Genomic DNA, 26,035 nt, shown 5'->3' with positions numbered 1-26,035 from the left:
GAGTTAGCTACCACTAGTCGACGCTGTGACTTCGCCACCCACCTTGAAAATACCAAATACATGCGGAAGTGAATGCTCTTTGGAGAAAATCAACATGAACTGTGTCTGTTCCCTAAAATGTCTTATTTTCTCTGGGGGTTTTTAACGCGTTCCTTTGAAATATCGTCGGTTCGTTCTCTTACCAATTTGTTGTTATCTCATCACCTGTGTTAGAAGCTGTTGGCTAGCACTGCTTGGTGCACATGCAGTCTTTAGTGGCCGGCTTTAATGTAAAAAAAATAATAATTAATTATTTCAATAGTAGAGCAATGTTCTCCTTTTTGCAAAACGAAGACGACGCTCGAGCAGTCGAAAATGCAGTTAGAACAGCGATACATACTGTTGTGAGTGTTATTTCTAGTATCAACAGTGCCAAAATACAAGAATATCAAAGGAAGTTGGGCGAGAAGGACAAAGAAAACGAAACGCTTAAACGCAAAGTTAAAACAGCAGAACAAGAGATCACAGCATTGCGAGGGTCCTTTGAATTTTCTGGAAATGAATGTCATCAAGTCAGGTCAAGCACTTATGCACTTTCACCAGAAATTCTTAGAGGGAAAATAATTTGCAATGAAAACGAGGTGTCAAGCAAAGATGAGTGGAGAATAGATTTCCCCAGTGAGTATTGTCCCAATTGTTTTTATCCCAATATTTCACTCTTTGACACACTTTCCAACCCCTGTTTTTGTCCAAATATCTTTGTTTCGATCACAGGTCTCGGTGCAAGGACACCTCCACAGGTTTTTTCCCAGTGCCAAGACACAGCTCTTCCCACTGGCGCGTCAACTATTTATATGTCCCATCACCAGAACCCTACCTCCCATTCTGCAGAAGAGTCTGGGCTTTTAGCAGAGAGAAACAGAGGCCAGTCCCCATCACCCAGTCCAGTCACCAGCCCAGTGATAAAAGAGGAGCCCTCAGACATTGAGACGTTCTACATCAAATGGGAGATGAGTGAGGAGGGCATTGGGGAGCAACGGGAGGTGCTAGGCCCGATACACGTCCTGGGAAAAGAGTACGAAGCCCACCAGAGGGGTGGAGCTCCAACCAGGCAAAGAGACGGAACTCACCATGTTGCTGGTAGTCAGAGTGGACATGAGTATGGGGCGAGACCGACCAGGCATCTGAAAAGTATGCATGTGAATTGATTAAATTATAAAAATTCAGGTTTAAGAGGATCATGCCAACGGCAATATGGTTCTATTGTCTCAGGGAGGCTGTCAAGCGCAGAGACACAGCGGAGGTTCAGAGAGAGAGTCCGTGCTGACCCTGAGAAGTTCCGGGCCTACAAGGAGAAGGAACGACGCAGGTAAATAGGTTACAGTACCTTTCAATACCACAGTCTGGGTGTCCACCTTCAATACAGTATTGATGAGAATATTGACGTTAACATTAATTCAATTAATCTTAATTCCATTTTCCTGCATGGAGAAGTTAATTGCATAGACATTTGAAAACATAGAGCATGCAATATGTTTAACTTTGTGATCATGTGTATGTACATTTGTTGTAGAATCTGTGTTCATACTCACTCTTTTTTTCCCCCAGGAATCAGCAGAGGAAGGTGTCTATATCAGATCTTCCTGAAGAGACCCGCAGACTGAAAAGGGAGGCCTGGAGAGAAGCATCCAGACGCTGTCGTGCCCGCAAAATGTCCTCCCTCCAGACAAACCCCACACAGCCTTGCCACCTAACACAGAACACAGAGACACCTGGGGGGACTAGGGGACGCCCGCAGGGGCAGGCAGTAGGGTGGGGGGGGGGATTAGGCCTGCACAGCTGACTTTAGGCTACTGAACAAAGATGGGGATTTGGGGGATCATATTTGTTGATATTTCCTTTGTTGTTTGAGGGGACGATTTCTGTATCATATTGTAACGATCCAGTTATTCAATGAATTGGTTGAGGCTGTTCATGTTTATGTTTTTCATAATTTAAATTAGTTCACATTGTACCCTTTGCTATTTGATTATTCACTGATTTAACACTAGAATGCGCTGTGATTGAGACGCCACAAACACATTTGACACGTGACGCGCGCGGTCGGCGCGGCGGAAGTGAATTGCGACATAAACATTGAGATGTAATACAGTTACTCTCTAAAACATGTCAAAGGCATTTTTGGGGGAATATTTTTTAAAAGTGTGAGTGCCTTTGAAATACCACATTTTCGTTCGCTTTCTCTCTTCTACAATTATCAGGACTTCTGGAGGGTTGCAAACTGACGCACACATCGATAAAGTTGTTGGCTGCTGTTCAGCAGTAGTAACTAGTATCTAGTAGTAACGTTACAGTGCCACAGACAAAAGGGTTAGCTAGTTATCAGTCTATTTGGTAGTGCTGCTTCACTATCGGTGACTTGGCCAATTTAGCTAACTAGGTGACGTTAGGTTGTGTGGTTGATAAAAAAAAAAAAATCTCCCTAGTAGAGCAATGAATTCCTGTTTACAAAACGAAGAAAACGCTCGTGCAGTGGAAAATGCTATAAGGACAGCGGTAAATACTGTCATGGATGTTATTTACAATATGAACAGTACCAAAATACTGGAATATGAAAGGAAGGTGGCCGAGAGGGACAAAGAAAACGAAACGCTTAAATGTAAGCTTAAAAAAGCTGAAGACGAATTAACAGCATTTCGAGTAGGCCTATCCTTTGAATTTTCTGCTCTCTCACCAGAAAGAGATTTTGGGAAACCGATGTGCAATGAGAACGAGGTGGCAAGCGAAACTGATTGGAGAATGGATTTCCCCAGTGAGTAGCTATGTCCCAATTGCTTGGTTATCAGTAGTTCATAATACTGTACATTCCCACTCAGGACATCGGTGCATAAATGTCAGTGTGTGCATCATTATAGACAAGCTATGATATCATGACCATGAATGCATTCATAGCTGATATTCCCCATATTCTAAAGTTACGCCATTGCTAATACTGAGGGAAATATGGTACATGACAGAAAATGTTTTCTCATGAGGTCATGTAGCTAACTACCCTACTTGCCTCAGTATACAGTGGGGGGAAAAAGTATTTAGTCAGCCACCAATTGTGCAAGTTCTCCCACTTAAAAAGATGAGAGAGGCCTGTACTTTTAATCATAGGTACACGTCAACTATGACAGACAAATTGAGAAAAAAAATCCAGAAAATCACATTGTATAATTTTTTATGAATTTATTTGCAAATTATGGTGGAAAATAAGTATTTGGTCACCTACAAACAAGCAAGATTCTGGCTCTCACAGACCTGTAACTTCTTCTTTAAGAGGCTCCTCTGTCCTCCACTCGTTACCTGTATTAATGGCACCTGTTTGAACTTGTTATCAGTATAAAAGACACCTGTCCACAACCTCAAAAAGGCACACTCCAAACTCTACTATGGCCAAGACCAAAGAGCTGTCAAAGGACACCAGAAACAAAATTGTAGACCTGCACCAGGCTGGGAAGACTGAATCTGCAATAGGTAAGCAGCTTGGTTTGAAGAAATCAACTGTGGGAGCAATTATTAGGAAATGGAAGACATACAAGACCACTGATAATCTCCCTCGATCTGGGGCTCCACACAAGATCTCACCCTGTGGGGTCAAAATGATCACAAGAACGGTGAGCAAAAATCCCAGAACCACACGGGGGGACCTAGTGAATGACCTGCAGAGAGCTGGGACCAAAGTAACAAAGCCTACCATCAGTAACACACTACGCCGCCAGGGACTCAAATCCTGCAGTGCCAGACGTGTCCCCCTGCTTAAGCCAGTACATGTCCAGGCCCGTCTCAAGTTTGCTAGAGTGCATTTGGATGATCCAGAAGATGATTGGGAGAATGTCATATGGTCAGATGAAACCAAAATATAACTTTTTGGTAAAAACTCAACTCGTCGTGTTTGGAGGACAAAGAATGCTGAGTTGCATCCAAAGAACACCATACCTACTGTGAAGGATGGGGGTGGAAACATCATGCTTTGGGGCTGTTTTTCTGAAAAGGGACCAGGACGACTGATCCGTGTAAAGGAAAGAATGAATGGGGCCATGTATCGTGAGATTTTGAGTGAAAACCTCCTTCCATCAGCAAGGGCATTGAAGATGAAACGTGGCTGGGTCTTTCAGCATGACAATGATCCCAAACACACCGCCCGGGCAACGAAGGAGTGGCTTCGTAAGAAGCATTTCAAGGTCCTGGAGTGGCCTAGCCAGTCTCCAGATCTCAACCCCATAGAAAATCTTTGGAGGGAGTTGAAAGTCCGTGTTGCCCAGCGACAGCCCCAAAACATCACTGCTCTAGAGGAGATCTGCATGGAGGAATGGGCCAAAACAGTGTGTGAAAACCTTGTGAAGACTTACAGAAAACGTTTGACCTGTGTCATTGCCAACAAAGGGTATATAACAAAGTATTGAGAAACTTTTGTTATTGACCAAATACTTATTTTCCACCATCATTTGCAAATAAATTAATTAAAAATCCTACAATGTGATTTTCTGGAAAAAAAAATCTCATTTTGTCTGTCATAGTTGACGTGTACCTATGATGAAAATTATAGGCCTCTCTCATCTTTTTAAGTGGGAGAACTTGCACAATTGGTGGCTGACTAAATACTTTTTTTCCCCACTGTAGATTATCATTGTGTAGTAGGTACTGCCCCATTTAGGATTGCAACGCCTATGCTGAGACATCTTCTTGTGCATGGTAACCGGTCTGCAGGTAAAGGCTACTTGAACATGTCTATGCTCAAACCTGGCCAGTTTGAGACCAACCCCTGCTTTAGATATAATGTATTTGTTTCAATCCCAGGTCTCGATGCAGGGACTCCTGGGCTTTCAGCAGAGAGAACCAGAGGCCAGTCCCCATCACCCAGTCTAGTCACCAGCCCAGTGATAAAAGAGGAGCCTGCTGACACTGGGTCCTTCTACATAAAATGGGAGATGAGTGAGGAGAGCATTGCGGAGCAACAGGAGGGCCTAGGCCCGATGCACGTCTTGGGGAAAGAGTCTGATGGAACGTCTTCTGTTGCTGCTAGCCAGAGTCCAGGCGATAGACGTTCAGAACAGTCTGAGGAGACGTCGACAGAGCGTGTGAAAAGTATGCTTGTGTGTCTTGTCTCTGTCCTTTTCTGTTTGTTGTTGTGTTTTTTTTTATAGTGGAGTGGTGAGGGGATTGTGAAGTTGTAAGGGGTCTTATGGGTTTAAAAACAACTGTCTGCTATGCAGTTCATGGTAAAATCCAAGTTAAATTCAGGTTTAAGTGGATAATGCCAATAACAATACGGTTCTATTGTCTCTTGACATCAGGGAGGCTGTCAAGCGCAGAGACACAGCGGCAATACAGAGAGAGAATCCGTGCTGACCCTGAGAAGTTGCGGGCCTACAAGGAGAGGGCAAAATGCAGGTATGACCTTTCACCCACACAGTCTGGGTGTCCACAACTTCACTTAAATTGTGATTCAATTTAGTGAAGTTGTCTTGCAAAACATGGAGCATGCAATATTTCCGACATGTTTAGCATATCTTAGTGTTGTGACAGGCCTGGATTTTGGGTTCTCAATTATTGTTATTAACCTGTGAATGACTGTCACAAATCTACAGTAAAATACCCTCAATTACATTACAATATGGGCAATTTTTTCAGGCGGGAAAACAATACAGTAATCTTCTGTAATATAAAGCTTCCTGTTATATTACTGTAACATTACTGTACTTCACATAAAAACATATTTACTGTAATTTATGTCAGTAAAGCAGATTACCAGAGAAAACGGGGCGGCAGGTATTTTAGCGGTTACGAGCGTTGGGCCAGTAACCGAAAGGTTGCTGGTTCAAATCCCCGATCCGACTAGGTGAAACATCTGTTGATGTGCCCTTGAGCAAGGCACTTAACCATAATTGCTCCTGTAAGTCACTCTGGATAAGAGTGTCTGCTAAATGACACATTTTTGTTAAAATCAACAACGCTTCACTGTCGGAAGACAGATATTTTTATTCTATTATTTTAATAGATATTTAAAAAATCATTGATTTGTCACGGAAGATCTGCTTAAAGTATAAATGGAAAAGGTTTACGGTCTAACCGGACAATATGTTGAGCCCACTCAGCTCAGATGTCTTGGTTCCGATGCTACAGGCAGGATACGCTTCTGTCAATAGATCCCTATCAAAGAGACTCTGACACCTCTTCTTGGACTGTCAACAGTGAAAGACCAGTACAAAATGATCCACCTTGTTGCTAATGAGGACATGACAAATGGCCAAATTTAAAAGAAAATGGACTGTTACAAGAGCCTCCCATCATCATTGGCAATAAATATCTACCAGGATGCATTGGAGGTACCAAATCCTCTTGGCTCAGGCAAAAAAAAAAAAATGTATAATAACATATTGGCTTTGTATAACACTATGAACACTTGCCACACAAGCAACCATCAATTGATCCCATGCAATTGGTATTGCTTTTTAGGGAGGATGATGATGATGATGATGATGAGGATTGGATCAGCAACTTTCATGTCCCTTGGCAGCAGACGCCTGAAAGTCTCAGGCGAGCCATTGCAGAGGGACGAAGAGTCGAGGCGGCAGATAGGCGGCTGATGGTGAGGATCACCGTTGATGCAATGCGTGTACACTGCCTCAACCCCAACAAGAAAGTATGCGCAGAAATAGCCAAAGCCATAGTTTCAGAATATCCTGAGAGCTTTGCAGACCTGTCAAAAGAAGGGGAACTGCTTAGCAGAAGGTACTCTTCCTTGCTCACCCAAATAAAGACCAGAGTGGAGCATGTGAACCGGAACACTGAAAATAGAATACGCAGACCCAAGACGAGCAAAAAAGGGGAAAACAGCAACAGACAAGCCAAAACAGCAAGAACAAAAGTGGACAGTTATGGGTGCATCAACTGGCACCCACAGGACCTTCCGGAAGGAGAGACTCCTGAGTCCCTGGAAAACAAGAGACAGATTATGGCCACCATTTTCAACAGTGCAGGTCCCAGAGGTGTGGACAGGGGAGACGTGGATGAATTCATGAGGCTTACGTACATTAACCAACGCCACATGATAAATGCATGGCCAGCCCCAAGCATCGGTGACGTCAAGGAACAATGGCCTTTTCTTTTTACCAAGAGATGGCTTTGCGCCCACTTCCACATGCTCACTGGAGTTGAGATAGACCGCTGCCTCAGTGACGTTCTGCTGAGCAAGGGAAATACCATTGTCAATTTCTTCCGAAGTCAGAAACCCAATTGGAGGAGAGGCATCCAAAGTCTCCTCGATGACATTGAAGGTGATATAGGTGGAAACAAGGACCTCACAGCCTGTGCTGCCATTCTTCTGGTGCTGTCCCACTTCAGAGAGAAAGAGGACTCTCTCTTCCTTTTGGCTGATGTAAGTTATTGTGTGTGATTTTATCCAAATAAAAAAACATTATATTCTGATTGTTTCATAGTGGGACTATATACATTATACTGTGCTATTGCACACATGATTGATCATATCAGGATTCAACAACCTTCTTCTTTTTCTGTTTAATGTAGGTGAATGACACCCAGATGGATGTAGAGGCACAGCTGCATTTGCCGGCCACTCCAAGACTTATCATGCTTGGTAATGACAACATTTTGTGTATGGACCGGAGAGTATCATTGTTATGATGAGTTTCTAGGGTATCAAGTGATTACGAATGTAAGGATGTACTTAGACACTTTTGATGGGGAGTTCATATTAGATATTTAATATGTACCATGGTTAGTTATAACAGAAGGACAGAGCTTTGCCTCTACCATCTCCCTAACTCCAGAACAAAGATCCACTCTCTCTATATATACACTCTGTTACAAGTCTCTCCACGAACATCTGGTAATCCTCATGGGCACTCCCATTCTTTGATGTTATTACTCTTTACCCCAAGTCAGTATATCCTGTCCATCAATCATGCTATCATAAACATCAGTAATCTCCTTTGACATAACGGAATGTAGACTCCGTGGCACCAAACCACTTATCTAGTAACTCTAACCTGGTCCCCACGATACTATGACATGACATCATTACAATCATATTCATAACTCAGATTATGTCCATGGTGGGGCTAGATAAACCATCAGAAATGCATACTGGTACTTAATTACATAATGTTAACACTGCACAGAAGAATAGAACAATAAGATTAATTCTAGCCTAAATAATGTAATGTTTAATTGTGGTGTAACATAAATATATTGTCGAGTAAGCCTATATTAGAAAATATATTGTGTAAAACAATCATTATTACTGTATACTTCAGGGAGTTCCCTGCTGGCTTCGTCTAAGTGGATGGTGTCGATCGAGGGGAGAGTGGTCTGTGTTTTGGACAATCAGTCCGACTTTGCTGCTGCCCTCTCTGTGCTCTTCGGATGTTTCTACGTGTTCAATACAGAGTACCAGGAGACAGCCTCAGCAACACTGGAGCTTATTCAGAGGCAATTATTATTTATTGATCCAGCTCTTACATTTATCTTGCATGCCTTGCAGTTAAATTACATTTAGTCTTTGCGCATCTCAGTTTTGAGACTCTTACCTAAGGTTGCAAAGGGAGGATATATTACTCTACACTTTCGTTTACCAGTAAACTACCAGAATTTTGGTATCTTTCAAGGATTTTATGTAATCTATTAGAAGACATAGTTGCCCTTTTGGGTACCTCAGATTATCACAGGTGTCTATAATTATCACTGGCCCTCTGTGTGGCCTTATCACACGTACACTACCGTTCAAAAGTTTGGGGTCACTTAGAAATGTCCTTGTTTTCGAAAGAAAAGCAATTTTCTGTCCATTAAAATAACATCAAATTGATCAGAAATACAGTGTAGACATTGTTAATGTTGTAAATGGCTATTGTAGCTGGAAACGGCTGATTTTTAATGGAATATCTACATAGTCGCACAGAGGCCCATTATCAGCAACCATCAGTCCTATGTTCCAATGGCACGTTGTGTTTGCTAATCCAAGTTTATCATTTTAAAAGGCTAATTGATCATTAGAAACCCCTTTTGAAATGATGTTAGCACAGCTGAAAACTGTTGTGCTGATTAAAGAAGCAATAAAACTGGCCTTCTTGAGACGAGTTGAGTATCCGGAGCATCAGCAATTGTGGGTTCGATTACAGCCTCAAAATGTCCAGAAACAAATAACTTTCTTCTGAAACTCATCAGTCTATTCTTGTTCTGAGAAATTAAGGCTATTCCATGTGAGAAATTGCCAAGAAACTGAAGATCTCGTACAACGCTGTGTACTACTCCCTTCACAGAACAGCGCAAACTGGCTCTAACCAGAATAGAAAGAGGAGAGGGAGGCCCCGGTGCACAACTGAGCAAGAGGACAAATTCATAGAGGCGCCTCACAGGTCCTCAACTGGCAGCTTCATTAAATAGTACCAGCAAAACACCAGTCTCAACGTCAGCAGTGAAGAGGCGACTCCGGGTTGCTGACCTTCTAGGCAGAGTTGCAAAGAAAAAGCCATATCTCAGACTGGCCAATAAAAAGAAAAGATAAAGATGGGCAGTCTGAGATATGGCTTTTTCTTTGCAACTCTGCCTAGAGTCGCCTCTTCACTGTTGATGTTGAGACTGGTGTTTTGCGGGTACTATTTAATGAAGCTGCCAGTTGAGGACCTGTGAGGCGCCTGTTTCTCAAACTAGACACTCTAATGTATTTGTCCTCTTGCTCAGTTGTGCACCGGGGCCTCCCACTCCTCTATCTATTCTGGTTAGAGCCAGTTTGCGCTGTTCTGTGAAGGGAGCACAGCGTTGTACGAGATCTTCAGTTTCTTGGCAATTTCTCGCATGGAATAGCCTTCATTTCTCAGAACAAGAATAGACTGACGAGTTTCAGAAGAAAGTTATTTGTTTCTGGCCATTTTGAGCCTGTAATCGAACCCAAAATTGCTGATGCTCCAGATACTCAACTAGTCTGAAGAAGGCCAGTTTTATTGCTTTTGTAATCAGCACAACAGTTTTCAGCTGTGCTAACATAATTGCAAAAGGGTTTTCTAATGATCAATTAGCCTTTTAAAATGATAAACTTGGATTAGCAAACACAACGTGCCATTGGAACACAGGACTGATGGTTGCTGATAATGAGCCTCTGTACGCCTATGTAGACATTAAAAATCTGCCGTTTCCACCTACAATAGCCATTTACAACATTAACAGTGTCTACACTGTATTTCTGATCAATTTGATGTTATTTTAATGGACAAAAAAAATGCTTTTCTTTCGAAAACAAGGACATTTCTAAGTGACCCCAAACTTTTGAACGGTAGTGTAAATACACTGCTCAAAAAAATAAAGGGAACACTTAAACAACACAATGTAACTCCAAGTCAATCACTCTTCTGTGAAATCAAATTGTCCACTTAGGAAGCAACACTGATTGACAATACATTTCACATGCTGTTGTGCAAATGGAATAGACAACAGGTGGAAATTATAGGCAATTAGCAAGACACCCCCAATAAAGAAGTGGTTCTGCAGGTGGTGACCACAGACCACTTCTCAGTTCCTATGCTTCCTGGCTGATGTTTTGGTCACTTTTGAATGCTGGTGGTGCTTTCACTCTAGTGGTAGCATGAGACGGAGTCTACAACCCACACAAGTGGCTCAGGTAGTGCAGCTCATCCAGGATGGCACATCAATGCGAGCTGTGGCAAGAAGGTTTGCTGTGTCTGTCAGCGTAGTGTCCAGAGCATGGAGGCGCTACCAGGAGACAGGCCAGTACTTCAGGAGACGTGGAGGAGGCCGTAGGAGGGCAACAACCCAGCAGCAGGACCGCTACCTCCGCCTTTGTGCAAGGAGGAGCAGGAGGAGCACTGCCAGAACCCTGCAAAATTACCTCCAGCAGGCCACAAATGTGCATGTGTCTGCTCAAACGGTCAGAAACAGACTCCATGAGGGTGGTATAAGGGCCCGACGTCCACAGGTGGGGGTTGTGCTTACAGCCCAACACCGTGCAGGACGTTTGGCATTTGCCAGAGAACACCAAGATTGGCAAATTCGCCACTGGCGCTCTGTGCTCTTCACAGATGAAAGCAGGTTCACACTGAGCACATGTGACAGACGTGACAGAGTCTGGAGACGCCGTGGAGAACGTTCTGCTGCCTGCAACATCCTCCAGCATGACCGGTTTGGCGGTGGGTCAGTCATGGTGTGGGGTGGCATTTCTTTGGGGGGCCGCACAGCCCTCCATGTGCTCGCCAGAGGTAGCCTGACTGCCATTAGGTATTGAGATGAGATCCTCAGACCCCTTGTGAGACCATATGCTGGTGCGGTTGGCCCTGGGTTCCTCCTAATGCAAGACAATGCTAGACCTCATGTGGCTAGAGTGTGTCAGCAGTTCCTGCAAGAGGAAGGCATTGATGCTATGGACTGGCCCGCCCGTTCCCCAGACCTGAATCCAATTGAGCACATCTGGGACATCATGTCTCGCTCCATCCACCAACGCTATGTTGCACCACAGATGGTCCAGGAGTTGGCGAATGCTTTAATCCAGGTTTGGGAGGAGATCCCTCAGGAGACCATCCGCCACCTCATCAGGAGCATGCCCAGGCGTTGTAGGGAGGTCATACAGGCACGTGGAGGCCACACATACTACTGAGCCTCATTTTGACTTGTTTTAAGGACATTACATCAAAGTTGGATCAGCCTGTAGTGTGGTTTTCCACACTAATTTTGAGGGTGACTCCAAATCCAGACCTCCATGGGTTGATACATTTGATTTCCATTGATAATTTTTGTGTGATTTTGTTGTCAGCACATTCAACTATGTAAAGAAGTATTTAATAAGATTATTTCATTCATTCAGATCTAGGATGTGTTGTTTAAGTGTTCCCTTTATTTTTTTGAGCCGTGTATATGAAATAATTAAATAAGATTATTTTAAAATTAAAATAATAGAAAAACAAAACTGTAAAACATTATCCTAAATATAAACCATCAACTTAGTTAATACCATTTAGTGTTTAATATGAGGGTTTCAGCATTACATATCCTTTATATATTTTGTACACACTTTTATTTATTTGACTATGTCAATATGTATTTTTGGTCAATGTTTTGGCGTCAAACTGGTGGCAGTTGTGAAAAAAGTCAATAGTTGGAAGAGTTGCAGAGTCAATTGAAAATAATGCCATTGTTGATTAGATGCTTTTTCCATTAATTAGGCTATTTTCTGTTTAACCATATGGTCTATCTACTAGAAACTCATGGACAATATGGACACAGATATATATACAGTGGGGGGAAAAAGTATTTAGTCAGCCACCAATTGTGCAAGTTCTCCCACTTAAAAAGATGAGAGAGGCCTGTAATTTTCATCATAGGTACACGTCAACTATGAAAGACAAATTGAGAATTCTTTTTCCAAAAAATCACATTGTAGGATTTTTTATGAATTTATTTGCAAATTATGGTGGAAAATAAGTATTTGGTCACCTACAAACAAGCAAGATTTCTGGCTCTCACAGACCTGTAACTTCTTCTTTAAGAGGCTCCTCTGTCCTCCACTCGTTACCTGTATTAATGGCACCTGTTTGAACTTGTTATCAGTATAAAAGACACCTGTCCACAACCTCAAACAGTCACACTCCAAACTCCACTATGGCCAAGACCAAAGAGCTGTCAAAGGACACAAGAAACAAAATTGTAGACCTGCACCAGGCTAGGAAGACTGAATCTGCAATAGGTAAGCAGCTTGGTTTGAAGAAATCAACTGTGGGAGCAATTATTAGGAAATGAAAGACATACAAGACCACTGATAATCTCCCTCGATCTGGGGCTCCACGCAAGATCTCACCCCGTGGGGTCAAAATGATCACAAGAACGGTGAGCAAAAATCCCAGAACCACACGGGGGGACCTAGTGAATGACCTGCAGAGAGCTGGGACCAAAGTAACAAAGCCTACCATCAGTAACACACTACGCCGCCAGGGACTCAAATCCTGCAGTGCCAGACGTGTCCCCCTACTTAAGCCAGTACATGTCCAGGCCCGTCTGAATTTTGCTAGAGTGCATTTGGATGATCCAGAAGAGGATTGGGAGAATGTCATATGGTCAGATGAAACCAAAATATAACTTTTTGGTAAAAACTCAACTCGTCGTGTTTGGAGGACAAAGCATGCTGAGTTGCATCCAAAGAGCACCATACCTACTGTGAAGCATGGGGGTGTAAACATCATGCTTTGGGGCTGTTTTTCTGCAAAGGGACCAGGACGACTGATCCGTGTAAAGGAAAGAATGAATGGGGCCATGTATCATGAGATTTTGAGTGAAAACCTCCTTCCATCCGCAAGGGCATTGAAGATGAAACGTGGCTGGGTCTTTCAGCATGACAATGATCCCAAACACACCGCCCGGGCAACGAAGGAGTGGCTTCGTAAGAAGCATTTCAAGGTCCTGGAGTGGCCTAGCCAGTCTCCAGATCTCAACCCCATAGAAAATCTTTGGAGGAAGTTGAAAGTCTGTGTTGCCCAGCGACAGCCCCAAAACATCACTGCTCTAGAGGAGATCTGCATGGAGGAATGGGCCAAAATACCAGCAACAGTGTGTGAAAACCTTGTGAAGACTTACAGAAAACGTTTGACCTGTGTCATTGCCAACAAAGGGTATATAACAAAGTATTGAGAAACTTTTGTTATTGACCAAATACTTATTTTCCACCATAATTTGCAAATAAATTCATTAAAAATCCTACAATGTGATTTTCTAGATTTTTTTTCCTCATTTTGTCTGTCATAGTTGACGTGTACCTATGATGAAAATTACAGGCCTCTCTCTTCTTTTTAAGTGGGAGAACTTGCACAATTGGTGGCTGACTAAATACTTTTTCCCCCCTCTGTATATAAAAAAAAAGGAATACTATATATGAAAACATATTTTAAGTTATTCATGTATACATTTTCCAAAGTTATGATAGATTGCCATAGATTTTCTCTTAATTACCAAATTACTGAAGATTCCGGTATCTTTGGTAAATTATCGGTAGCTTTGCAACCCAAATTTAAAGAATTGTGAAAGCAATGCCTGATTGCCTGGATTGACTAACAATTCCATGTTGACTGTTTAGGTTTCTAGTAGGGATCAACCCAGATGAAGGAACCAAATGCTCTTCCTACCTTGATTCAGAACCCGGGGTGAGCCGCAGGACTGGAAAAGTTGTGCAGAGGAAGACCGATGCAGTTGCCACTTTCCTCAAAGACCTGACTGAATTTGAATAGTAGAACCAGTTTCATAGGAGATGCACACACACAAACAAGGATGCAGATAGATGATGCATAGCTTCAAATGTTGCAATGTTGCTCTTGTTTAATATCAATCAATCACCACTACAGATTGAAATTGAGTTCTATCACGATATGCATCTTGGAATATGTTTCTGTTGACTGGCCCTGTCTGTGATGGGGAAACATGATTTTATAACTTTTATGTTATAATGATGTTCTAAAGGAATACCGGGAGTGTTAGTAAAAAAATGTTGGGACAGATTTCGTTAAGACGTTTTGTTGACTTATTGTAAACAAAATCAGTGTAAATTCTGTTTTGTTACGGAATGTTTTGGAGTTCCCATTTCACTACAGTGTTAAAGAGGCAGTGTAGTTAAATGTGATTTTCCTGCTTTTTTTTTTAATATTTCCACACAATGAGGTTGAAATAAAACTCATAAATTGTGAAAATGATGCCCTTTTTTTGTGAGCTGTTTGAAAATTGCCTGGAATTTCAGCCTGTTCAGGTGGGATGGAACTTTTGGCCCACATCATGACGTCCCAATGTGATCTGATTTATAATAGACCAATGACTGTTCATCTGGGTAAGGGGGTGGGCTCTAGACCATCCTATCAGCCAATCAGGTCTGTGTATGTAAATACTGTATCTTCAAACGTTTCGTAACGCCCACGCGATCAGACTGAGCATTTTAAGGGCGAAAGGGGGCTTGGAAATAAATATGTATATGTTGGAGTTATTTTCATTAAATAAACACACAGTGATGTATTAGACTGCATGGGGGCTTTAAGATGTTATCTTTTTCAATATAATTTATTTGTGATAAAATGTTCTGTTTTGGATTAAACTGCATTTTGACGTTGCCAATCTAGCTTGAGGAATGGAATTTGTCTACTGACAGTGCAGTGTTTTTCTCTGACTGGTAGCTGATCAATTTCGCACCTTGAATTACAGTAAAATGTTAAACAATTTTAAATACAATTGGCCATAAATCAATAAAATATCCATTAATCCCCCATTCATTCAACCTGTACTTGATGTGTGTGCTCTACTGCTGAATAGGTTATTTAACGTTTTTTGCACTTGAATGGGATTAATAGGGAGTGGGGAGGCTATCCTTAAGGCTATGATATGATCAAAACCCACCCAATCTAGCTGATTGTAATAGGCCACACTCAGGGTCCCTGTTCAAGAGGTAATGTTGACTGCAACTACTGTTTATTGTCAAATCAAATGTGAAACCCATGTGCTCTCCTTGACGCGTTTCTGTTTGTTTCTTTGTTCATTCTTTATCAAATTTAACCAATAGAACTCAAGGCTCAACGAAGAAGGTGTGTGACAACTGCAAAAAGTTGTTAAATTGTGCTTCTAAAATATGTGAGAGCTGCAAAGCTGTGCAGCCTTTCAAGAAATACCACAAATTACGCAATAAGGCAATGGACAAGACACTGATGGAGTGGTCGAGAAATACCATCCTGCACAACAACGTTGCCAGGTTCCTGGACTCACTTTTCATAATGGTAACCCTCTACATTTCTGGACACATTCTTAGCTTTATTCCATTTGAACTGAACTAATTCCTATTGTATTTCTAATTAGCAGCCATCTGATTGAAATGATCATTCTGTAAAACCTTTTGTGTTCTTCAGCTCCGGAAAGTGCATGCTCTGGGCTTTAGGCCCGTCCTCCTCATAGGGAAGCAGTCCCGTGGAGGCTGCTGGGGAGTAGAAGTCATGACGCCTACCAACCCTAAGCCAGGTCTGGAGGAGGTCTACCTCCAGGAGCTGCTCAAATACTATGAATCTTTACTGAAGCGTAAGTTACTCTCCACAGCATACACAACATACACTGAGTGTACAAAACATTAAGGACACCTGCTCTTTCCATGACAGACTGACCAGGTGAATCCAGGTGAAAGCTATGATCCTTTATTGATGTCACTTGTTAAATCCACTTCAATCAGTGTAGATGCAGGGGAGGAGAGGTTAAAGAAGGATTTCTAAGCCTTGTGACAATTGAGAAATGGATTGTGTATGTGTGCCATTCAGAGGGTTAATGGGCAAGACAAAATATTTAAGTGCCTTTCAATGGGTTATGGTAGTAGGTGTCCTTAATGTTTTGTACACTCAGTGTACTTTCAACAGCATATACCAACAACTCCCCTCTGTGTAACAACACATTAAAGTGAAGATTGCAGAATGTATGCTACATTATTTTATTGAAGATATACCTTACATAAAAAATACCTTGCATTTTTCTTCAAACAGATATCCCTGACAACCAGCCCCCCACCAACTCCACAGAAGCCACCAGTGGTAGTGTGCTGGTAGGACAAGAGGGACAGGAAGGAGAGGAGGGTGACGTTAGCACTGGGGAAGGAGTGGACGAAAGGGCTGCAGATGTGGGAGAAGAGGATGGAGATAGAACTGAGGGAGATGAAGAGGACATGGAACCTGACGACCAGTCACCTGCCAAGAACACAAAGTAGAGGGAGCTGCACTACACCACAGAGGTGTGCTCTCCAAACTCTGTTTTGCCATAATAGTGTTTTTAAAATGTTGCGCAACAGCTGTATGCATTTTCATGTTTTCTATCAATCATCTGTCTGTGTGAGAGGCCCGATGAATAAATGAATTAAGGCAGCGAAACAGCATCATTCATTATTTTAATCTCCTTGTAGAAATGTACCACTCCAAACAAAATAAATAAATTTACTGAAATGTAAAACAATGACTATCCACCAAGGTTTAGGCTTACTTCAATTTGCTCATGGTCTGTATTTATGACTGTGGTTATCAAATCTACGTTTATTGGTCGCGTACACAGATTTGCAGATGTTATCGCAGGTGCAGCGAAATGCTTGTGTTTCTACCTCCAACAGAGCAGCAATAATACCTAGAAAACAATAAGCACATCATCCAAAAGTAAAGGTCAGGCGGTTATACTACCACAGCCCTAGTGTGTGTATGTGTTGTGGAGCCTGTGTTCACACTCATTCTTTCTTCAGGTATTATCAGAAGAGGGTGCTGATATCAGACCTACCTGAAGAGACCCAGAGACTGCAGAGGGAGGCCTGGAGAGAAGCATCCAGACGCCGTCGTGTCCGCAAAATGTCCTCCCTTCAGACGAACCCCACACAGCCCTGCCACCTCCCCCAGAATACAGAGACACCTAGGGGGACTAGGGGACGCCGCAGGGGCAGGCAGTAGGGTGGAAAGTTTGGATAGCTACTGGACAGTCTTCTTTTGACATTCCATACAGACCACTTACTTAAAATGGCCGGTAACAAACAGTTTCTGGACTGAATAGATACCTGGTTCATCTCTGAAATTGATGTAATGTAGCCTGTAAACAGGAGGCACTGTTTGGGTATGTTCAGGAGTTTCCTGACTGGTTGAACTTACAGGTGTACCTTCTCAGCGTCCATACTAGTAGCGTTATTCTATCAGATGTTCAATTTAGCATAAACTGTTACCAGTTTGTAATAGCAATAAAGCGAGACACATGTTTTTCCTTTTTCATTTAGACATCTTTTGCACATTAATTACATTTAACAAACTGAAGTATTTTTCTGAATTTCAAATGGTCCTGATCTGAAACAATTGGATAGGTGTTATAGAATTATTATGACCAAAATAAATCCCTTGATTTTGGAAGAATATTACTTATTGATGTCTTTATTACCTTATCATCGAACAGGTTTGAATAACCTTATTAAGAGCAGAGGTGCATCCTCTCCATTTGCATACCTCCGTAAAACTGGTGTTGAAGATGCTCTGCTCTATCTCCTCCACAGAGCACCTGTAGAAGCCTGACTGTGTGGTGAGAACAATGTTCTTTGACTTCTCCAGTTCATTCAATACCATACAACCCCACCTGCTGGGCCAAAAGCTAAAGGACATTCATGTCAACCCACACATAATCACATGGATTGTGATCTGACCAATAGACCACGATTCGTAAGACTGAACCAGGCGGTATCAGATCGGATATGTACAAACATGGGGGCCCCGCAAGGGACTGTCCTGTCACCTTTCCTGTTTATCCTTTACACAAATGTCTTTAAAACACAACAATGAACTGATGACAGCTATAGTAAGCTGTGTGATGAGAGGAGATGATGCTCACCACAGGTAAACAACAGAGTCCTTTGTGAAATGGTGTGAGGCCAACCACCTGGACCTCAATCTACTAAAGACCAAAGAGCTAGTGGTCGATTTTAGGAAAACAATTTTTTTAAATCAAATTTGTATTAATGGTAAAGACATCGGTACTGTTGACTCCTACAATAACTTGGGTGTAATAGTGGACAACAAGCTGAACTGGAAGGAGAATTCATACAGTGTCTACAAAAAAGCCCAATCCAGACTGTATTTTTAGGGAAGCTTAGATTTTTTATTGTTGGTGACAAAATGCGTTGCATGTTCTACAGCAGTGTGGTGTGCTATACAGTACCATTGTGTGCTGGAATGGGAACGTAGCCAAGGAGGACTTAAACAAGCTTGACAAAATCATCAAGAAAGCCAGTGCTACAATCAGCTGCAGTCTAGAATCAACGCAGGACATATTCATAAAAAGGCTGCAAGCTAAGACACACCCACTCCACAGCACTGTTATGCAGCTCCCACTCCACAGCACTGTAGTAAAGCACAGGAGCAGCTTCAGTAGCAGGTTCATCCTGCAAAGAAGCTGCACAGAGAGGTTTAGACGGTTGTTCTTATCCACAGCCATGAGGCTTCTTAATGAGTGTAATAATTAACTGATTTATTATGAATGTTGTTGCTGCTTGCTTCCCCAGAGTAGAATAGACAGCATTTCTTAACTCCTTTGAATCAAACTCTATCTTTTATGGCCTCTAAGGTACAGGTGCCTTCATACTGTATGTGTCTCTGTTTTGTATCATGCGTTTGTGTTACAGGAGGGGGTTGCAGTTCCGGAGCGACCCACTAGGTGTCATCCTCCGACAACCTTAGGCACCTCCTCACTCACAGTCTGGACTAATCATGATCCTATTGGTGTCACCTGTGTCTACCTGTTCACCTGTGTATTTATGCCCTCATTTCCCTGTGTTCCCTTGCTCAGTTTTCTCTGCTAGTTTCACTATGCCAAACAGTACTAATCAGTGCCCTCTCTGCCTACTGTCTATCCTGCACCGCACCTGGGTCACACCTCACACCAACCCTTACAGAAAACTGAGCCAATATGGACCCAGCGGAGGCAGCACAGTATCATAGCGCATTGGCAACGCAGGGAGCCATGCTGAACCAGCACGACCGCAGCCTACAGCAGATCACCGAGAATCTCCGCCAGCTGACGATCGCCGTGCAGAGCCGGGTGGACACCCAACCATCCTCCTGTCTCGCCTGCGACATCGCAGGAACCCTGCCTACCACCTCCGGAGAGGTACGACGGACGTCCAGAGGGCTGCAGGGAATTCCTCACCCAGCGTTCCCTGATATTCAGCCTACAACCCTCCTTCTTCCCGACGGATTAGGGCCGGGTGGCCTACATTATCACTCTGTTGACGGGTCAAGCCCTTTCCTGGGCTACCGCAGAGTGGGAGAGCCAAACACCGGCGTACTCCGATTCCTACCTATTCACCCAGGAGCTACTCAAGGTGTTCGACACCTCTCGGGTGGTGTCGGGGCACGAGGCCGGGAGGTAGCTCACAGCCTGTCGGCATGGTGACCGTTCGGTGGCGGACTACTCCGTGGAGTTCCGGACCCAGGCTTGAGAGGCAGGTGGGAGGAGGCCGCCCTGGTCGTCCTTTACGCTCGGGGGCTATCAGAGGGGATGAAGGACGAACTCTCCTTCAGGGAGCTGCCTGAGCGACTGGACGGCCTCGTCGACCTCTCGGTGCGGGTAGACAATCGACGTCGTGAGAGGGCGCACGAGAGAGGCATGACGCAAGGTGCGCCTCCACGTCCCCCTATCAGCCCGGAGAAGTCGGGTAAACGGGAGGGCTCGCTAGTATCGGAAGGGGTGCTAGCGAGCCGGAACCGAAAACCAAACTCCAGAGACTCCTGGACTTTTCTCTCCGTCAGGGTTCAGTGGGCTCGCGCTGCATGTCAGGCACTGGTGGATTCTGGTGCCGCGGGAAACCTGATGGACGCGGGGCTGGCCCAAGGGTGGAGCATTCTGTTACTCTCCCTCCGGGGGGGTGGCAAATGGTTTTGATATCCAGTTTTTCATTGTGGACTCTCCGGAGTGTCCCCTCATCCTCGGGCACCCCTGGCTGATCGCCCACAAACCCCGGATAGACTGTTCCACGGGGCGGCTCATCCTGGAGGGAGGCTGCGCTCCTGTCCCGTTCCGGTCTCCACCGACCACTCATCAGCCCAAACCACCATCCAAGACCACCTACCAGTCCTCACCTCTTCCCCAGGTCCTGCACTCCGAACTGCCTACCACCCTAGCAGCGGTTGCCACCGGGAGGACGGCGGCTACAGACTCTGTCACCGGCCCAGACCTGGCAGGTGTTCCCGGGAGTATTGGAATCTGGGGGAGGTGTTTAGTAAGGCGTGCCAAGGGCCTACCTCCTCACAGGCCATATGACTGCACAATCGATCTCCTGCCGGCCGCCATGCCCACACGAGGGTGATTTCCTTGTCCCAGCCGGAGACGCTGGCCATGAGGGAGTATATTGACGAGGCATTCGTCGAGGGTCACATCCGTCCCTCTACCTCACCCGCGGGCGCAGATTTCTTCTTCGTGAGGAAAAAGGACAGTGGGCAGCGGCCGTGTATTGATTCCCGGGCGCTCAACGACATCACGGTGAAGAACCGCTACCCACTCCCCCTGATGATGACGGCATTCGAGTCGTTGCAGGGAACCCGGGTCTTCACCAAGCTGGACTTACGTAATGCCTACAACCTGGTGAGGATTCGGGAGGGGGACGAGTGGAAGACGGCGTTTAACACACCCAGTGGGCATTACGAGTACCAAGTCATGCCGTTTGGTCTAGCCAATGTGCCTGCGGTGTTCCAGGCTTTGGTCAATGACGTGCTCCGGGACCTCCCCGACTACAGCGTCTTCGTGTATTTGGATGACATCCTCATATTTTCGAAGGACATGAGTGAACACCAGCATCATGTTCGGCAGGTCCTCCAACGCCTTCTCCGTCACCAGCTCTACGTCAAGGCGGAGAAGTGTGTGTTCCACACTGAGACAGTCTCCTTCCTGGGGTTCATCGTCACCCAGGGGGACCTACGGATGTACCCAGCCATGGTCAAGCCAAGGCTCAGTTTTCTCCGTTTTAGTTATTATTTCAGTCACAGTTAGTATTTCGTATTTTGGCTGGCAGCCTGCTTTTTGGAGTCTTATTTGCTACGCCTTTCTTTTTCGATTAAATTCCGTAATTTTGTTTCATGGCATCGGGACCATCAGTAAAGATCCTTGTCACAGCCTCATAGAGGATCTAGATAAATTGTCTAACCTCTCTGGATTACAACCAAATTATGATAAATGTACTATATTACCTATTTGATCATTAAAAAATACAATTTTTACATTACCATGTAGTTTACCAATAAAATGGTCTGATGGTGATGTGGATATACTCGGAATACATATCCCAAATGAAATAAATGATCTCACTCCAATACATTTTAATCGAAAGTTAGCAAAAATAGATAAGATCTTGATACCATGGAAAGGTAAATACCTGTCTATTTGTGGAAAAATCCCCCTGATTAACTCTTTAGTATTATCCCAGTTGACCTATTTGCTTATGGTCTTGCCTAAGCCTTGCGAAAATAAAGAAAAAACAATATTCCATTTTATTTGGAACGGCAAGCCAGACAAAATTAAACGGGCCTATTTATATAATGAATATGAATTCGGCGGACAGAAATTATTCAATATTAAAGCATTAGACCTATCACTAAAAGCTTCAGTCATACAAAAGTTATACTTAAATCCAAAATGGTTCTCTAGCAAATTAGTAAGATTGTCCTACCCCGTGTTCAAGAATGGCCTTTTTCCCTTTATTCAGATTACAACCTCTCACTTTCAGTTATTTGAAAAGGAAATCATCTCCCAAATATCACTATTTCTAAAACAAGCCATAGAAAGTTGGTTGCAATTTCAATTTAATCCTGCAGAAACAACAGAACAATTAATGCAACACATATTGTGGTTAAACTCAAATATACTAATTGATTAAAAAAACATTATTTTTAGAATAAAAAAATAAAAAAGGTATAATCTTCGTAAATGATATCATAGGTAGGACTGTTGGAGTTATGTCGCACATGCAGCTAACAAAAACATATGGAAAATTACAACTAAATAATTGCAGCATTACCGCAAAAATGGAAGAGGAAAGTGGAAGGGGAAAAAAGTAAGGAACTTGTCTGTTGGCCCTGCATTAAAGAACATAATTGGTTAAAGAAAATTGTGATAAATAAAAAAGTATACCAGTTTCATTTAAGGACCAAAGGATTGACAGCCATCCCATATAGATTGCAAAATAGTTGGGAAGGGATTTTTGACGTACCGATTCCATGGCATAGTGTTTATGAACTGATATGCAAAACGACGCCGGATTCAAAACTTCAAATTGTTCAATTTAAATTATTATACAAAATTCTTGCTACCAATAGAATATTATTTATATGGGGGATACAATCTTCCCAGCTCTGCAGATTTTGCTGCGAAGAGACAGAATCATTAGATCATTTGTTTTGGTTCTGTCCATTTGTAGCTTGTTTTTGGTCACAGGTCCAGGAATGGCTGAAGGATTGCAATATTTACCTGGAGCTAACCCTGCAGATAGCACTACTGGGTGATCTGAAAAGTCATAGTCAATCGATCAATAATATAATAATACTTTTAGCAAAAATGTTTATTTTCAATTTACAATCTGTAGAAACAATGAGAATAGAAGGGTTCAGAACTTTTGTGAAACATCACAGTACAGTTGAAAAATATATGGCAAATAGAAATCCAATATGGATGGTGTTAAGAGATAGATGGGAGGTGTTGAATGGAGCTAAAGGATGGGACTAATAACAACTAACAACAACTAATAAAAACAAGATAACTAATGTAAAGCATACTGTGTCCATAATAAGTATATAGGTTATAGGTTGAGAGCTTTTGTGAAAGAGCACAGTTAGCATGGCATATAGAAGCAAACCGGATGGACATCATGAAAATGATCAGAAAGATTGAGGGTAGAGGAAGTTCAGGAGTAAAAACAAACAAAATAGAATTGTTGTAAAATTGACTGTGTCCAGTGAGGGAAAAAAGTATTTGATCCCCTGCTGATTTTGTACGTTTGCCCACTGACAAAGACATTATCAGTCTATCATTTTAATGGTAGGTTTATTTATTTATTATACAACAAAATCCAGTAAAACGCATGTCAAAAATGTTATAAATTGATTTGCATTTTAATGAGGGAAATAAGTATTTGACCCCCTCTCAATCAGAGATTTCTGGCTCCCAGGTGTCTTTTATACAGGTAACGAGCTGAGATTAGGAGCACACTCTTAAAGGGAGTGCTCCTAATCTCAGCTTGATACCTGTATAAAAGACACCTGTCCACAGAAGCAATCAATCAATCAGATTCCAAACTCTCCACCATGGCCAAGACCAAAGAGCTCTCCAAGGATGTCAGGGACAAGATTGTAGACCTACACAAGGCTGGAATGAGCTACAAGACCATCGCCATGCAGCTTGGTGAGAAGGTGACAACAGTTGGTGCGATTATTCGCAAATGGAAGAAACACAAAAGAACTGTCAATCTCCCTCGGCCTGGGGCTCCATGCAAGATCTCACCTCGTGGAATTGCAATGATCATCAGAACAGTGAGGAATCAGCCCAGAACTACACGGGAGGATCTTGTCAATGATCTCAAGGCAGCTGGGACCATAGTCACCAAGAAAACAATTGGTAACACACTACGCCGTGAAGGACTGAAATCCTGCAGCGCCCGCAAGGTCCCCCTGCTCAAGAATGCACATATAGAGTGCTGTCTGAAGTTTGCCAATGAACATCTGAATGATTCAGAGGATAACTGGGTGAAAGTGTTGTGGTCAGATGAGACCAAAATCGAGCTCTTTGGCATCAACTCAACTCGCCGTGTTTGGAGGAGGAGGAATGCTGCCTATGACCCCAAGAACAACATCCCCACCATCAAACATGGAGGTGGAAACATTATGCTTTGGGGGTGTTTTTCTGCTAAGGGGACAGGACAACTTCACCGCATCAAAGGGACGATGGACGGGGCCATGTACCGTCAAATCTTGGGTGAGAACCTCCTTCCCTCAGCCAGGGCATTGAAAATGGGTAGTGGATGGGTATTCCAGCATGATAATGACCCTAAACACAAGGCCAAGGCAACAAAGGAGTGGCTCAAGAAGAAGCACATTAAGGTCCTGGAGTGGCCTAGCCAGTCTCCAGACCTTAATCCCATAGAAAATCTGTGGAGGGAGCTGAAGGTTCGAGTTGCCAAACGTCAGGCTCGAAACCTTAATGACTTGGAGAAGCTCTGCAAAGAGGAGTGGGACAAAATCCCTCCTGAGATGTGTGCAAACCTGGTGGCCAACTACAAGAAACGTCTGACCTCTGTGATTGCCAACAAGGGTTTTGCCACCAAGTACTAAGTCATGTTTTGCAGGTCAAATACTTATTTCCCTCATTAAAATGCAAATGAATTTATAACATTTTTGACATGCGTATCTTTTTTTAATGGATATGTTTATATATATGTATGTATATGTAATTTATATGTATGTGTATGTATGTATTTGCGAGAAGAAGAAAAAATGGGCGATTGGAAGTGATGCAGACAATTACATTGATGGAAGTTACAATCTATCTGCAATATTAAAGCTGATCTACCCCCCAAAAAATTTAAAATATATTATTAAAAACATTAAAAATCAATACAATATAAAAATAAAAAGATCCTTGTTTCGCCATCTCTGCCTACTGCCTACTGTCTATCCTGCACCGCACCTGGGTCACACCTCACACCAACCCTTACATGTTTGTTACATGTCTTCTCTTGTCCTTGTAATTTATTGATGATGCAGAGTGCTAAAACAATTTCCCAAGTGGGTATTTTTTATTTTTATTTTATTTCACCTTTATTTAACCAGGTAAGCCAGTTGAGAACAGGTTCTCATTTACAACTGCGACCTGGCCAAGATAAAGCAAAGTAGTGCAATAAAAACAACACAGAGTTACATATGGGGTAAAAAAAAAACATAAAGTCAGAAATACAACAGAAAATATATATACAGTGTGTGCAAATGTAGCAAGTTATGGAGGTAAGGCAATAAATAGGCTATAGTGCAGAATAATTACAATAGTATTAACACTGGAATGCTAGATGTGCAAGAGATTATGTGCAAATAGAGATACTGGGGTGCAAAAGAGCAAAATAAATAACAATATAGGGATGAGGTAGTTGGGTGGGCTAATTTCAGATGGGCTGTGTACAGGTGCAGTGATCGATAAGGTGCTCTGACAACTGATGCTTAAAGTTATTGAGGAGATAAGAGTCTCCAGCTTCAGAGATTTTTGCAATTCGTTCCAGTCATTGGCAGCAGAGAACTGGAAGGAATGGCGGCCAAAGGAGGTGTTGGCTTTGGGAATGACCAGAGAGATATACCTGCTGGAGCGCAGACTACGGGTGGGTGCTGCTATGGTGACCAATGAGCTAAGATAAGGCGGGATTTGCCTAGCAGTGATTTATAGATGGCCTGGAGCCAGTGGGTTTGACGACGAACATGTAGTGAGGACCAGCCAACAAGAG

General features: G+C 43.0%; 2 protein-coding genes across 3 annotated transcripts; both read left to right on the top strand.

Annotated features, from left to right (window-relative positions):
* The first annotated feature begins 74 nt into the window (after nucleotides 1-74).
* On the top strand, nucleotides 75-1,822 carry LOC123488314. The gene is made up of 4 exons (XM_045219222.1): nucleotides 75-657; nucleotides 754-1,170; nucleotides 1,252-1,348; nucleotides 1,588-1,822. The coding sequence occupies exons 1-4, from the start codon at nucleotides 243-245 to the stop codon at nucleotides 1,820-1,822; spliced, it is 1,164 nt and encodes a 387-aa protein (XP_045075157.1). The 5' UTR covers nucleotides 75-242.
* LOC123488313 lies at nucleotides 1,810-17,927 on the top strand. 2 transcript variants are annotated; one of them, XM_045219221.1, is made up of 7 exons: nucleotides 1,810-2,791; nucleotides 4,822-5,109; nucleotides 5,319-5,415; nucleotides 15,578-15,788; nucleotides 15,918-16,083; nucleotides 16,536-16,780; nucleotides 17,276-17,927. In XM_045219221.1, exons 1-6 carry the CDS (start codon nucleotides 2,473-2,475, stop codon nucleotides 16,754-16,756), a joined length of 1,302 nt encoding a protein of 433 aa, XP_045075156.1. In that variant the 5' UTR covers nucleotides 1,810-2,472; the 3' UTR covers nucleotides 16,757-16,780; nucleotides 17,276-17,927. The 2 variants fall into 2 exon arrangements, with proteins under 2 accessions (XP_045075156.1, XP_045075155.1); XM_045219220.1 differs by lacking the exons at nucleotides 15,578-15,788; nucleotides 15,918-16,083; nucleotides 16,536-16,780; nucleotides 17,276-17,927 and adding exons at nucleotides 6,481-7,402; nucleotides 7,552-7,621; nucleotides 8,301-8,475; nucleotides 14,114-15,571.
* Nucleotides 17,928-26,035: the final 8,108 nt, after the last annotated feature.

The sequence above is a fragment of the Coregonus clupeaformis genome, unplaced genomic scaffold, assembly GCF_020615455.1.
Source record: "Coregonus clupeaformis isolate EN_2021a unplaced genomic scaffold, ASM2061545v1 scaf2150, whole genome shotgun sequence".
In the NCBI taxonomy this organism is placed as follows: domain Eukaryota; kingdom Metazoa; phylum Chordata; class Actinopteri; order Salmoniformes; family Salmonidae; genus Coregonus; species Coregonus clupeaformis.
Note: the sequence above shows the minus strand (reverse complement) of the source record. Positions and strands in the feature narration are given on the sequence as shown.